The 15,873-nt window shown below is 45.2% G+C and overlaps 1 protein-coding gene across 2 annotated transcripts in view; it reads right to left on the reverse strand.

Annotated features, from left to right (window-relative positions):
- Nucleotides 1–15,873, reverse strand: part of LOC138680862 (phospholipid scramblase 1-like) — a 165,039-nt gene that overhangs the window by 41,065 nt on the left and 108,101 nt on the right. For both annotated transcript variants that reach the window (XM_069768083.1, XM_069768084.1), the window contains 2 exons: nt 15,052–15,257; nt 12,860–13,018 (listed from right to left, as the gene is read on the reverse strand). In XM_069768083.1, the coding sequence (XP_069624184.1) occupies nt 12,860–13,018; nt 15,052–15,257 (365 nt within the window). The remainder of the gene's footprint in view (nt 1–12,859; nt 13,019–15,051; nt 15,258–15,873) is intronic.

Genomic DNA, 15,873 nt, shown 5'->3' on the forward strand with positions numbered 1-15,873 from the left:
GTCATTTTTGCCGTTGGCTGAGTTCGCCCTTAATAATCGGGCCAGCTCGGCTACCTTGGTCTCTCCATTTTTCTGCAATTCTGGGTTCCATCCTCGTTTCTCTTCAGGACAGGTTGAGTCTTCGGACTGTCCTGGTGTGGATTCTGTGGTGGACAGGTTGCAGCAGATCTGGACTCAGGTGGTGGACAATTTGACCTTGTCCCAGGAGAAGGCTCAGCTTTTCGCTAATCGCAGACGCCGTGTGGGACCCCGACTTCGTGTTGGGGATCTGGTTTTGTTATCTTCTCGTCATATTCCTATGAAGGTTTCCTCTCCTAAATTTAAACCTCGTTTTATTGGTCCGTATAGGATTTCTGAGATTCTCAATCCGGTGTCTTTTCGTCTGACCCTCCCAGACTCCTTTTCCATACATAATGTATTCCATAGGTCGTTGTTGAGGAGATACGTGGCACCTATGGTTCCATCTGTGGAGCCTCCTGCCCCTGTTTTGGTGGAGGGGGAATTGGAGTATATTGTGGAGAAGATTTTGGATTCTCGTGTCTCTAGACGGAAACTCCAGTATCTGGTCAAATGGAAGGGTTATGCTCAGGAAGATAATTCCTGGGTTTTTGCCTCTGATGTCCATGCCCCAGATCTTGTTCGTGCCTTTCATGTGGCTCATCCTGGTCGGCCTGGGGGTTCTGGTGAGGGTTCGGTGACCCCTCCTCAAGGGGGGGGTACTGTTGTGAATTCTGTGGCTGAGTTCACTTCTGTGGTCACAAGTGGTATTGCAGTCTCTGGGCTTCCTCCCTCAGGTGTTTTGGTGAGCTCGTTGGCTGCCTTGCTATTTAGCTCCACCTGAGTCTGTCTTCCTTGCTCCTTGTCAATGTTCCAGTGTTGGATCTGAGCTACTGCATCTTTCCTTGGGCCTGCTGCTCTGCTAGATAAGTGCTTCTAGTTTGTTTTCTGTTTTTTCTGTACAGCTTGCTATTAACTTTTGCTGGAAGCTCTGAGAAGCAAAGGGGTGCACCGCCGTGCTGTTAGTTCGGCACGGTGGGTCTTTTTGCCCCTTTGCGTGGTTTTCGTTTTAGGGTTTTTGGTAGACTGCATAGTTCTCTTTGCTATCCTCGCTCTGTCTAGAATATCGGGCCTCACTTTGCTGAATCTATTTCATTCCTACGTTTGTCTTTTCATCTTGCTAACAGTCATTATATGTGGGGGGCTGCCTATTCCTTTGGGGTATTTCTCTGAGGTAAGTCAGGCTTGTATTTCTATCTTCAGGCTAGTCAGCTCCTCAGGCAGTGCCGAGTTGCATAGGTAGTTATAGGCGCAATCCACTGCTGCTTATAGTTGTGTGAGGATAGATCAGGTACTGCAGTCTACAGAGATTCCACGTCTCAGAGCTCGTCCTATTGTTTTTGGTTATTGCCAGATCTCTGTATGTGCGCTGATTACTGCACGCTGTGTTGCCTGATTGCCAGCCATAACAGTGTACCTCCGTGCCGTTAGTTCGGTACGGAGGGTCTTTTTGCCCCCTTTGCGTGGTTTTGTAGGGTTTTGTGTTGACCGCAAAGTTACCTTTCCTATCCTCGCTCTGTTCAGAAAGTCGGGCCTCACTTTGCTAAATCTATTTCATCTCTACGTTTGTCTTTTCATCTTAACTCACAGTCATTATATGTGGGGGCTGCCTTTTCCTTTGGGGTATTTCTCTGAGGCAAGGTAGGCTAATTTTCTATCTTCAGGCTAGCTAGTTTCTCAGGCTGTGCCGAGTTGCATAGGGAGCGTTAGGCGCAATCCACGGCTGCCTCTAGTGTTGTTGGAGAGGATTAGGGATTGCGGTCTGCAGAGTTCCCACGTCTCAGAGCTCGTTCTATGTTTTTGGGTTATTGTCAGATCACTGTATGTTCTCTGACCTCCATGTCCATTGTGGTACTGAATTGCCTTATCATAACAGTACTGGAAGCCTAAAGTACTAATGATTCTCAATAGAGGGAAAAAAGAAGTTCTGAGACCATTTTTTTTTCTCTGCACTGTGTTTTGCCTTTTTTTTCCCCTAGACATTTGGGTGGTTCAGGACACAGGTGTAGCAATGGACATTAAAGGTCTGTCTTCATGTGTGGATCAGCTCACGGCAAGAGTACAAAATATTCAAGACTTTGTGGTTCAGAATTCTATGTTAGAACCGAGAATTCCTATTCCTGATTTGTTTTTCGGAGATAGAACTAAATTTCTGAGTTTCAAAAATAATTGTAAACTATTTCTGGCTTTGAAACCTCACTCCTCTGGTGACCCAGTTCAACAAGTTAGGATCATTATTTCTTTTTTACGTGGCGACCATCAGGACTGGGCATTTTCTCTTGCGTCAGGAGATCCTGCATTAAATAATATCGATGCATTTTTCCTGGCGCTCGGATTGCTGTACGATGAACCTAATTCAGTGGATCAGGCAGGAAAAAATTTGCTGGCTCTTTGTCAGGGTCAGGATGAGATAGAGGTATATTGTCAGAAATTTAGAAAGTGGTCCGTACTCACTCAATGGAATGAAGATGCGCTCGCAGCTATTTTCAAAAAGGGTCTCTCTGAAGCCCTTAAGGATGTCATGGTGGGATTTCCTATGCCTGCTGGTCTGAATGAGTCTATGTCTTTGACCATTCAGATCGGTCGACGCTTGCGTGAGCGTAAATCTGTGCACCATTTGGCGGTATTACCTGAGCTTAAACCTGAGCCTATGCAGTGCGATAGGACTTTGACCAGAGTTGAACGGCAAGAACACAGACGTCTGAATGGGCTGTGTTTCTACTGTGGTGATTCCACTCATGCTATCTCTGATTGTCCTAAGCACACTAAGCGGTTCGCTAGGTCTGCCACCATTGGTACGGTACAGTCAAAATTTCTTCTGTCCGTTACCTTGATCTGCTCTTTGTCATCGTATTCTGTCATGGCATTTGTGGATTCAGGCGCTGCCCTGAATTTGATGGACTTGGAGTATGCTAAGCATTGTGGGTTTTTCTTGGAGCCCTTGCAGTGTCCTATTCCAATGAGAGGAATTGATGCTACGCCTTTGGCCAAGAATAAGCCTCAGTACTGGACCCAGCTGACCATGTGCATGGCTCCTGCACATCAGGAGGTTATTCGCTTTCTGGTGTTGCATAATCTGCATGATGTGGTCGTGTTGGGGTTGCCGTGGCTACAAGTCCATAATCCAGTATTAGATTGGAAATCCATGTCGGTGTCCAGCTGGGGTTGTCAGGGGGTACATGGTGATGTTCCATTTCTGTCAATGTCGTCATCCACCCCTTCTGAGGTTCCAGAGTTCTTGTCTGATTACCAGGATGTATTTGATGAGCCCAAGTCCGATACCCTACCTCCGCATAGGGATTGTGATTGTGCTATCGATTTGATTCCTGGTAGTAAATTCCCAAAAGGTCGACTGTTTAATTTATCTGTGCCTGAGCACGCCGCTATGCGGAGTTATGTGAAGGAGTCCCTGGAAAAGGGGCATATTCGCCCGTCATCATCGCCATTAGGAGCAGGGTTCTTTTTTGTAGCCAAGAAGGATGGTTCGCTGAGACCTTGTATAGATTACCGCCTTCTAAATAAGATCACGGTTAAATTTCAGTACCCCTTGCCGTTGTTATCTGATTTGTTTGCTCGGATTAAGGGGGCTGGTTGGTTCACCAAGATAGATCTTCGTGGTGCGTATAATCTTGTGCGAATTAAGCGAGGCGATGAATGGAAAACTGCATTTAATACGCCCAAGGGTCATTTTGAGTATCTAGTAATGCCATTCGGACTTGCCAATGCTCCATCAGTGTTTCAGTCCTTTATGCATGACATCTTCCGAGAGTACCTGGATAAATTCCTGATTGTGTACTTGGATGACATTTTGATCTTCTCGGATGATTGGGAGTCTCATGTGAAGCAGGTCAGAACGGTTTTTCAGGTCCTGCGTGCTGATTCTTTGTTTGTGAAGGGATCAAAGTGTCTCTTTGGTGTTCAGAAGGTTTCATTTTTGGGGTTCATCTTTTCCCCTTCTACTATCGAGATGGACCCTGTTAAGGTCGAAGCCATCCATGATTGGACTCAGCCGACATCTCTGAAAAGTCTGCAAAAGTTCCTGGGCTTTGCTAATTTTTATTGTCGCTTCATCTGCAATTTTTCTAGTATTGCTAAACCATTGACGGATTTGACCAAGAAGGGTGCTGATGTGGTCAATTGGTCTTCTGCTGCTGTGGAAGCTTTTCAAGAGTTGAAGCGTCGTTTTTCTTCTGCCCCTGTGTTGTGTCAACCAGATGTTTCGCTTCCATTCCAGGTCGAGGTTGATGCTTCTGAGATTGGAGCAGGGGCTGTTTTATCGCAGAGAAGTTCTGATTGCTCGGTGATGAAACCATGCGCCTTCTTTTCCAGGAAGTTTTCGCCTGCTGAGCGAAATTATGATGTGGGCAATCGAGAGTTGCTGGCCATGAAGTGGGCATTCGAGGAGTGGCGTCATTGGCTTGAAGGAGCTAAGCATCGCGTGGTGGTATTGACTGATCATAAGAACTTGACTTATCTCGAGTCTGCTAAGCGGTTGAATCCTAGACAGGCTCGTTGGTCGCTGTTTTTTGCCTGTTTTGACTTTGTGATTTCGTACCTTCCGGGCTCTAAAAATGTGAAGGCGGATGCTCTGTCTAGGAGTTTTGTGCCCGACTCTCTGGGTTTGTCTGAGCCGGCGGGTATCCTCAAGGAAGGAGTAATTGTATCTGCCATCTCCCCTGATTTGCGGCGGGTGCTGCAAAAATTTCAGGCTAATAAACCTGATCGTTGTCCAGCGGAGAAACTGTTTGTCCCTGATAGGTGGACGAATAAAGTTATCTCTGAGGTTCATTGTTCGGTGTTGGCTGGTCATCCTGGAATCTTTGGTACCAGAGACTTAGTGGCTAGATCCTTTTGGTGGCCATCTCTGTCGCGGGATGTGCGTTCTTTTGTGCAGTCCTGTGGGATTTGTGCTCGGGCTAAGCCCTGCTGTTCTCGTGCCAGTGGGTTGCTTTTGCCCTTGCCGGTCCCGAAGAGGCCTTGGACACATATCTCTATGGATTTTATTTCAGATCTTCCCATCTCTCAAAAGATGTCAGTTATTTGGGTGGTCTGTGATCGCTTCTCTAAGATGGTCCATTTGGTACCCTTGTCTAAATTACCTTCCTCCTCTGATTTGGTGCCATTGTTCTTCCAGCATGTGGTTAGTTTGCATGGCATTCCAGAGAATATCGTTTCTGACAGAGGTTCCCAGTTTGTTTCGAGGTTTTGGCGAGCTTTTTGTGGTAGGATGGGCATTGACTTGTCTTTTTCCTCGGCTTTCCATCCTCAGACTAATGGCCAGACCGAACGAACCAATCAGACCTTGGAAACATATCTGAGATGCTTTGTTTCTGCTGATCAGGATGACTGGGTGTCCTTTTTGCCTTTGGCTGAGTTCGCCCTTAATAATCGGGCCAGCTCGGCTACCTTGGTTTCGCCATTTTTCTGCAACTCTGGGTTCCATCCTCGTTTCTCTTCAGGGCAGGTTGAGTCTTCGGACTGTCCTGGTGTGGATACTGTGGTGGACAGGTTGCAGCAGATTTGGACTCATGTAGTGGACAATTTGACCTTGTCCCAGGAGAGGGCTCAACGTTTCGCTAATCGCAGACGCTGTGTGGGTCCCCGACTTCGTGTTGGGGATTTGGTTTGGTTATCTTCTCGTCATATTCCTATGAAGGTTTCCTCTCCTAAGTTTAAACCTAGTTTCATTGGTCCATATAGGATTTCTGAGGTTCTTAATCCTGTGTCTTTTCGTCTGACCCTTCCAGATTCTTTTTCCATACATAACGTATTCCATAGGTCATTGTTGCGGAGATACATGGCACCTATGGTTCCATCTGTTGATCCTTCTGCCCCGGTTTTGGTGGAGGGGGAGTTGGAGTACATTGTGGAGAAGATTTTGGATTCTCGTGTTTCTAGACGGAAGCTCCAGTATCTGGTTAAGTGGAAGGGTTATGCTCAGGAAGATAATTCCTGGGTCTTTGCCTCTGATGTCCACGCTCCCGATCTTGTTCGTGCCTTTCATATGGCTCGTCCTGGTCGTCCTGGGGGCTCTGGTGAGGGTTCGGTGACCCCTCCTCAAGGGGGGGTTACTGTTGTGAATTCTGTGGCAGAGCTCCCTCCTGTGGTCACAAGTGGTACTTCGGCTGATTCTCTCTGTGAGCTTCCGTTGGTGGAGGAGAGTGGTACTGCGGCTTCTGAGTTTCCTTCCTCAGGTGATGTGGTGAAGTCGTTAGGTGCTGCTCTATTTAACCCCACCTAGTGCTTTGATCCTGGCTTCCAGTCAATGTTCTAGTATTGGACCTGTTTCCTTCTGGATCGTTCCTGTGGCCTGCTGCTCTGCATAGCTAAGTTCTACTTTGCTATTTTGTTTGCTGTTTTTTTCTGTCCAGCTTGTCTATTTGTTTGCTGGAAGCTCTGGGACGCAGAGGGTGTACCTCCGTGCCGTTAGTTCGGTACGGAGGGTCTTTTTGCCCCCTTTGCGTGGTTTTGTAGGGTTTTGTGTTGACCGCAAAGTTACCTTTCCTATCCTCGCTTTGTTCAGAAAGTCGGGCCTCACTTTGCTAAATCTATTTCATCTCTACGTTTGTCTTTTCATCTTAACTCACAGTCATTATATGTGGGTGCTGCCTTTTCCTTTGGGGTATTTCTCTGAGGCAAGGTAGGCTTATTTTCTATTATCAGGCTAGCTAGTTTCTCAGGCTGTGCCGAGTTGCATAGGGAGCGTTAGGCGCAATCCACGGCTGCCTCTAGTGTTGTTGGAGAGGATTAGGGATTGCGGTCTGCAGAGTTCCCACGTCTCAGAGCTCGTTCTATGTTTTTGGGTTATTGTCAGATCACTGTATGTGCTCTGACCTCCATGTCCATTGTGGTACTGAATTGCCTTATCATAACAGCCCCTATGCCAGGGCAATCTCACATATGTGCCTTGCATGGCTAACACCCTCAACCTGGTATTGCAGCAATTTCTCTGCCACTATTCCAGCCTGGATGTGCAGCTGCAGACAGCACAGTTGCTGTGTGCTTACTCCCTCCGATCGCACCACGCAAGTCATCCACTTGCATCGCTACATTGGTCCTTCGGCCTAATGGTTAACCATTTGATTTGCAATGTTCCAACATAGTGGAAATCCACTATGCTTCCACATGTTGCAGCTAGTGTGGCAACAGCATCGAGCCCTGGTGCAGTATGTCCTTTTGCATAGCCTGGGCCAATGCAGAATGGACGTGATGCAAATCTTGCTTGCGGAGTGGGCACAGATGAAGGACCTCTGCACCCTTCTGCACAGTTTTGATATAGCTGCTACGATGATTAGCGCTGACGATGCCATCATCAGCATCACTATTCCATTCATCTACATACTGGAGTACACTTTGAATAGACTTCATGAAAAGTTTGTATTCCCAGAGAAAGAGGTAGAAGCAGAGGAGGATACGGGAAGGATAACAATATCTCAAATTTCCAGACTGTCGTCGCACAGGCGGGAGCCTTGGGAGGGTGGTTACAGTGACTTGGTACCAGACAAACTGTTCGTGAAGGTGCAGGAGTCGAGGAACAAAAGGAGGAGGAAGAAGTGATGGATGCTCAACAGTCAAAAGATGAAGAGTGTAATGATCCCCTCTCTGTTTTCCATGATTGGCGGGAGGGGACAGAGAAAGCAACCTTGAATGTTACCCCGCCACCAACATGCCATGCATTTGGACGTCATGGAAGAGCCCGACACTTGAGCATCTTCTTGCTGCACTATATTCGACATGATGCCTGTTTTGTTAGTGCTGATCACTGAATTGCCACTCTGTTAGATCCATGTTACAAGAGTAAATTTTGCCAGATGCTTCCCCCTTCTGGAAAGGGACGTGTGCATGCTGGAGTATCGAAACATGCTTGTAGGCAATCTTAAGAGTGTTTTTTCCAAAGGCTGCAGTGAGATACACAGTGTGCTTCGCAGTTCTTTACTTTGAAACCCCGGAACAAGAAGGCGTCATCACAAAAACATTAGAAGCAGCGGTATAAGTGGCATAAGCAATTTCTGTGAGTCATTTCACATATTTTTTAGACCAACCTGTGTACCAACAGAACAGAGTACTGACACATTGTAAAGGACTGGAGAGGATGGTGCAGGAGTATCTCGAGCTCAATATCAATGTCATCAGGGGGAATTTGGACCCTTTTGCATTTTGGTTTTCAAAAAATGGAAGAGTGGCCTAAGCTCACCTGTCATGCCTTTGAGGTTTTGTCATGATCAGCAACCATCATTCTCTCAGAACGTGTGCGCAGCGCTGCTGGTGATGTTCTGATGGATAAGCGCATCTAGCTGTCCCTGAAAGTGTAGACCACCTAACTTTCATCAAAATAAACAAGTCTTGGATCTCCAATTACCTTTGCATCCCAGTCACAGACTGGGCAGACGAGGTGATGGTGTCATTGTTATTGTCATGCATTGATCTTGCATTATTGCAGTCTGTGACACCCTTGTCATGGCTTCTGTGCCTGCTGTTGCTATTGCTGGTGATGTTACAAACAATTTTTTTTTTAAATATGGAGACTTCAAGTTGGGTCTCCATCTGGTGGGTTGCCTGTTGTGGAAGGGGTGTCAGTGACCCATTATACTGTTTCTACTCGGTTTCTACTCTGTGGAAATTGATGTCACTTTTGTGGTGTGTGACAATAATTTTTTGATATGTGAAAACACCAAGTTGGGTCTCCATAAGAGATGGGCGGACAACTGGATGTTCAGGTCTGGTGGGTTTGGCCGAATAGTTACAAAAAGTTTGGGTTCGGGTACCAGAACAGTACCCATACCGAACCCTAACTCGGACCCCATTCACTGTCATGGCTGTCATGCGCACACTGTCATGTACATAACAGCACAACAAACACCGCTTCTGATCGGCGGTGAAATCATCCCCACCAGTCAGAGAGCCACGGTTCTCACGCTGTCAAAAGACATTGTGAGCATTCAGCTGTGATCGGAGGTATAAAGTTTACCTCCGGTCACTGATGTCAGCTGATGGGACTACTGCTCCCATCATTCAACGTCTGCTACCGCTAATAACAGCGAGAGCAGAGGCAGCTGATGGGAATATTTTTCTCACGGTGCTAGCGCAGATCTCACCGATGTCAACGCAATTCAGCCCGGCTGGGAATGCAGCTGCAGTGAACGGAGATAACCTCGATGATGTCCTTGCCAGTCACTGAGGCTGCGCTCACAGCAGTTCAGTCACCAGTAGTTCTCAGCCTGGACGGTCGCATCTTGGCACAGTTCAGGTTGAAAACTGTTTATCACCCAGACATGGATTACGGTGGGGGACAGAACGATGGAGAGGTGAGGGATATTGTTCTTTTTTTTTTTTTTTTTTTTTTTTCAGAAGGCAAGGGCTTTGGTGAAATAGGAGTTAGGTGAGTATAACTATTTGTTATTTTTAAATATAAAAGTAAAAGTGTGTTTTGTCATATTTTAATAAAAGACTTTCTTCTGGCTGTGTCTTTATTTACCATACAACTACAGAATTAGAAATGGATAAGTGTCTTATAAACGCCTCTCCATTACTAATCTGTGAGTTTGATGTCACAAAAGTGACATCAATCCCACAAATATTAATCCCACTTGCCACCACTACAGGGCAATTGGGAAGAGATGGCAAAACGCCAGAATTTGCGCATCTAATAGTTGTGCCTTTTCTGGGCGGCTGGGGGCTGCTATTTTAGGCTTGGGGAGCCATTATCCATGATCCCTTACCAGCCTGAGAATACCAGCCCACAGCTGTCAGTTTTAGCAAAAATTGGGGTGACTGCACGCTGTTTTTTTAAAATTATTTACTAAAATAATTAAAAAAAACGACATAGGGACCATTTTATTCTTGATAACCATTCTTGCTGAAGCGGACAGCCGAGGGTTGCATACCCCAGCTATGAGTTTTGCCTGGCTGGTTATCAAAAATACAGAGGAACCCATGCTGTTTTTCATTTTAATTATTTATTTACAGCACAGGAGTTGGATAATGAGTACACCCATCAGCCGCTACTGATCTCACTGTTATTAGCAGCAGGTGTCGGATGATGAGAGCAGTAGTCCCATCAGCTGACATCAGTGACCAGAGGCAAACTTTATTCCTCCGATCACAGCTAAGCGCTCACGCTGTCTTTTAACAGTGTTGGAAACGCGGCTCTCTGACCGGCGGGGATGATTTCACCATCAATCAGAAGCGGTGTTTGCAGCGCTGTCATGCACAGGACAGAAAGACAAACACCTGGTGTTCAGGCAGCCAAACCAAAACAGAAATTCCGAAGTCCCACTTGTGAGTTCAATGTGAGAATCTATACAATAAAGTTTTGATTCTACCTTCTATATAAACAGGTGTGCACATATTTATGTAGTGGCTTTTCCTCTCCTGTTTTGGTACATGCAATTTTCCATGCATTGTGTGGCACCCTGACCTATATTGTCATAGATTTGACATTGTTTATAATAGTGCTCCTGACACTTCTTATATTTACTCAATGCGAGTCTCTAGCTTCAAGTCCCAACACTGCTGCCGGCACTCGGACCGGAGTGTGCGGCTGCATAGAAATACATGCAGCCGCATACTCCTGTCCCGAGTGCCAGAGTTTCTCGCATTGCACACGCAAGTGTGACCCCGGCGTAACACAGACTTCCTTGTGGAGTTCATCTTCGGTGTCTGTGCCCAAAGAGTAGGTGTTCGGTACAGACGCTGAACTTTACTGTTCGGGTTTCACACATCTATAGGCTACATTTTTTAACTTGCCTGTAGTGGAAGGTGTGTCAGAGGTCCATTATATTGTTTCAACTCTGTAGAAATTGATGTTACTTTAGTGGTATGTGACAATAATTTTTTGATCTATGGAAACTCCAAGTTGGGTCTCCATATGGTTGGCTACCTGTAGTGGAAGGTGTGTTAAAGGCCGATTATACTGGTTCCACCCTGTGAAAATTGATGCCAATTTAGTGGTGTGGGATAATATTTTTTTGAAATGTGGAGAATCCAAGTTGAGTCTTCTTCATGTGTGTTGCCTGTGACAGTAGGGTGCTCCAACCTGCAGGCCTGTACTTACTTTCAGTTAAACACCTGTGTTACTATCCTAACATTTTTATAAAATTAATCCTCTACCAAGCTGATATTTGAGCCACCTGAGTGTGGCTGGGAAAAAAACAGTTTCGGCTGATGCATGAGGTATCAGAGCTCCTAGCAAAGAAAGCTTACACCATTCCCTTACTCACCTCGTCTTAATTGAAACTTCAATTCAAAGCTCTAAATGCTGGGCCAGACCCTGATACCTAATGCTTGGCCCATAGCTGTCTGCTGCTGTGCCATTATCAAATTTCTATTGTGGGTCACTTGATACCACTGTTCATGGTGTCTGCCCCTAATATTTGCAAATATTTGGACTCCAAGTTGGTTCTCCTTTATGCGTGTTACCTGAATTTGGCAAACCTCTTAGAGCACCAGGCCTGCACAAGTCCCTCATCCACCTGTTACTGATCAATGTTTAAGCTATAAATGCTGGTCCAAGCCTTGTCTCAGGCCATGTTTCATGCATCCATGCTGCGCAGTTATACTATTTGAACTATGGGTCAATTGATGTCACTTTTCCTGGTGTCTGCCCCTAATTTGAGTTGATGGGGAAGCTTTTTTTCTTCTCTTAAGGTGTTTTGTATATGTTTGGTTTTGCCTCCCATAGAATTTAATTGGGTCCGGGTATGTTCAACGAACATCGGGTTCGCTCATATCTAGTCCTGTGCTTGCATGATCACGAAGGCTTAACCCCTTAACCCCCTGGAGGTATTTTCATTTTTATTTTTCTGTCAATACTGTCATGTAAGAACTTGTTTTTTGTGGGACGAGTTGTACTTTTGAACGACATCATTGGTTTTACCATGTCCTGTACTAGAAAACAGGTAAAAAAATCCAAGATGGACTTAAAAGTCTTCCTTCAACCTTAATAACTATGTAACTATGTAAGTGCTGTGAAATAGCAAAAAAAAGCGCAATCCCACACTTGTTTTTTGCATTGCTTTTCACTAAATGTCAAAACTGACCTGCCATTATGATTCTTCTCCAGGTCATTACGATTTCATAGACACCAAACATATCTAGGTTCCTTTTTATTTAAGTAGTGAAAAAAATTCCAAACTTTGTTTAAAAAATTTAAAAATTGCGCCATTTTCTGATACCAGTAGTGTTTTGTTTTTTTGTGATCTTGGGTTGGGTGAGGGCTTATTTTTTGCATGCCGAGCTGATGTTTTTAATGATTCCATTTTGGTGCTGATATGATCTTTTGTTCGCCCGTTATTTCATTTTAATGCAATGTCGTGGCGACCAAAAAAACATAATTCTAGCATTTTGACTTTTTTCTCGCTACGCCTTGCAGCAATCAGGTTAATCCTTTTTTTAATGATCGATCGGGCGATTCTGAACACAGTGATACCAAATATGTTTATTTTTATTTTTTTTATTGCTTTATTTTGAACGGGGCGAAAGAGGGATGATTTGAACTTTTGTATATATTTTTTTTAATAATTTTAAAAACATCTTTTTTTACTTTTGGCATGCTTCAATAGTCTCCATGGGAGAGTAGAAGCTGCCATTACCCGATTTGCTTTGCTATCAGTTTGCCTGTATGTAGCTGAATTACTCACTTGCTATGAGCGCTGACCACTGGGCGGTGCTCACAGCAAGCCTGCAGTGACAACCATAGAGGTCTCCAGGAGACCTCTGGTTGTCATGCCAACCTTCATTGATCTACATTGGGTTGTATTGTCATTATACACATTGTATATTTAGTGTAGAAAATAAAAATTACCTTAAGGCGCATCACTGAAAAGTTTAAACATTGGGTTGCAGTTATTTTCAGCACCTCATCTTTATTTTCATTCAGAATTTTAAATGTCCGCAAATATGGGTTGCTTCCTTCAACAATGTAAGCCATCGGTACCCCAGATGCTGTCTTCACGTCTGTTGTCTTTAGAAAACAATACAAACGTGTACATGAACAGAGTCAGTACCAATTTTCATGAACCCTCCTTCAACTTTCGCAGATGAAGCCAAAATCGACAACATCAATTAAGACAATAAGCAACTGTTACCCCACCGACTATCATCAGTAATTGATCATTGTTGTATGACCAACAATTAATAATGGATTCAAGGTGCGGCATGCATATTAAAAAAAGAACATCTATACTAACATACCTGACGAATACAAAAGGCAGAGGAATGGTTAACTATCCAGGATCAAAATAGACAATTAGACCAAGGGATATCCAAAGGCATAGAAGTATAACAAGCTGGGTCAGGTATCAGTCCAAATTAGCACACCAGAAGGAAACTTCTAGACTGCTGAGAGTTTATAAACAGCGTGGTGCTGCCATATTGGTCACAGAAAAATACTGTTTGCACTTGCTGATCAGCCCCAAAATAGACTGACCAGCAGAAACACATACTATCTGGCTGGGTGACACAATAACACCCAGCACTTAAACAGTCATTTCAGTGGCATCTGCGTTACCACTTCCTCACCGTCTCCCATAGAGTCCGTTCAGCAGCTCCTGATGACAGATGAAGGTATCACTGGAGCCGCTAAGTACCTTACAACAGGGGTGTCAAACTGCATTCCTCGAGGGCTGCAAACAGGTCATGTTTTCAGGATTTCCTTGTTCTGCACAGGTGATAATTTACTGTATTTTTCGGACTACAAGACGCACTTTTTCCCCCCCAAAAAAGGGGGGAAAATTGGGGGTGCGTCTAATAGTCGCAATGCAGGCTTACCATGGTGGCAGAGGTGCGGGGATGAGGAGGCGCATTAAGTGGGGTCCCTTTCTCCGGTGAGGTGATGCAGCAGCCCGGTAAGCAGCAGAGCCGGGTGAATCCTGTTGTTATCGGTGGGGGCGGCCATCTTCCTGAAGCCGCGCGTGCGCAGATGAAGCGCTCTGCTTCCCGGGGCTTCAGAAAAATGGCCGCCGCGATCTCCATCTGCGCACGCGCGGCCTCCCGCGGCCATTTTCCTGAAGCCCCGGGAAGCAGAGCGCTTCATCTGCACACGCGCGGCTTCAGGAAGATGGCCGCCCCCACCGATAACAACAGGATTCACCCGGCTCTGCTGCTTACCGGGCTGCTGCATCACCTCACCGGGGAAAGGGACCCCTCTCACAGCACCTCCTCAGCCCAGCACCTCCTCAGCCCGGGACCCCTCTCACAGCACCTCCTCAGCCCAGCACCTCCTCAGCCTATCACCTCCTCAGCCCAGCACCTCTGCCGGTAATCACTGCTGCAACCCTCCCATGGACACCAGGCCGTGGCATCGCCCACCTAAGCAGGAAGGGACCCTGCTCAGGTGCACGCCACACCGCATCACCCCACCTCTGCCGATACCATGCCTCCTGTGACCCTGCTCTGCCACCGCCATCCCTCAGGTAAGATACTGTACATTCGGACAATAAGACGGACCCCCATCTTATAAAAAATCTTTTTTTCTGCAATTTTCACCCCAAATTTGGGGTGCGTCTTATGGTCCGCACCGGTGCGTCTTATAGTCTGAAAAATACGGTAATCACCAACTCATTTGTGTAGGTGATTAAATTATCACCTGTGCAGTACAAGGAAATCCTGAAAACATGACTTGTTTGCAGCCCTCGAGGAATGCAGTTTGACACCCCTGCCTTACAACTAGCAATGGATATATTAGGCAGGTGTACTCAGAGAAAACTAAAGGAACACTAAGGGATCATGTCACAACAGGTGTTTAGCCACAATATGTAGACACAGGAGTATTTTATTTTAATAATTCCAATTAAAAAAAATTTCATGTGATCTAACAGAAAAACATAACATATGTATTCTTGAGACAGCCCTTAGCTTTGGTATACCTGTGCACTTGGAAAGTTTCCCTTTTGAGAGCTCACAAGAGATCTTTGTATACAAAAAAACAGTCACATTTTATAGATAGAAGAGACGTTTCAAATATACAGGTTATCAGATGTATACAGTAATACATACCTTAGGTTTCTGACAAAAAGAAAATATTCGATATTGAAAGGGTTTGTAGACTTCCATAACAAGACCTCCTGTATTGTCAGTCATCCTCCTAGTAAAGGATCTATTTCCCACACAGAAGTATTGGTAGGGGCAATTAAAGTCTTCTGTGACTGTGTACACCTGTTGACCCACGCTGTTTTTTATGTCAAATATGATTCTCCTACAATCTGAATAGAAATGTAGACATGTTATATGCAATACAAGCATAGAAAAGCAAGTCGCCAGAAACCAAATGTAACAAAATGGTGGTGGAATACTGGAAGCATTGCATTCTGCTTGGACACAGTGTGCACCAGATCTGCACAGACATGTAGACCTGACCCTGAGACTAGGTACAGATGACCATGTATTATTTCATCCAAGAGAATTTGGTCGATTTATACAAATCACACTCTCATGAAACTCTGATCAGAATTCGATCAATGTGATCAGAGTGTGTTCTGATTCTCTCAGATGAGGGAAAGATGGAGAAAATGTTTTTGCTTTTTTTTCTGTCAGTGCCTGAAATTGGACAGCACTCAGATGTCATACGAGTGTAATCCCATGGCTCAGTCCGAGAAAAAAAAATCAGACTTGGACAAATAACATTGGTCTGAGTGCGATTGAATGTTTTTGTCAGATCACACTTGTACTGAAAATACAGTCTTGTGCATGAGCCCCTAGAGGCAGATCAGGTGCACATGCCGTGTTGCACCCAGTTTCTCATTGCTCCCAACTGCAGTTACCCATGACGAGCTATGACTGTGTAACACTGAATCGTGAGTGGTGCGCTGCACTGGTATG

Source organism: Ranitomeya imitator, chromosome 5 (genome assembly GCF_032444005.1).
Source record: "Ranitomeya imitator isolate aRanImi1 chromosome 5, aRanImi1.pri, whole genome shotgun sequence".
Classification (NCBI taxonomy): domain Eukaryota; kingdom Metazoa; phylum Chordata; class Amphibia; order Anura; family Dendrobatidae; genus Ranitomeya; species Ranitomeya imitator.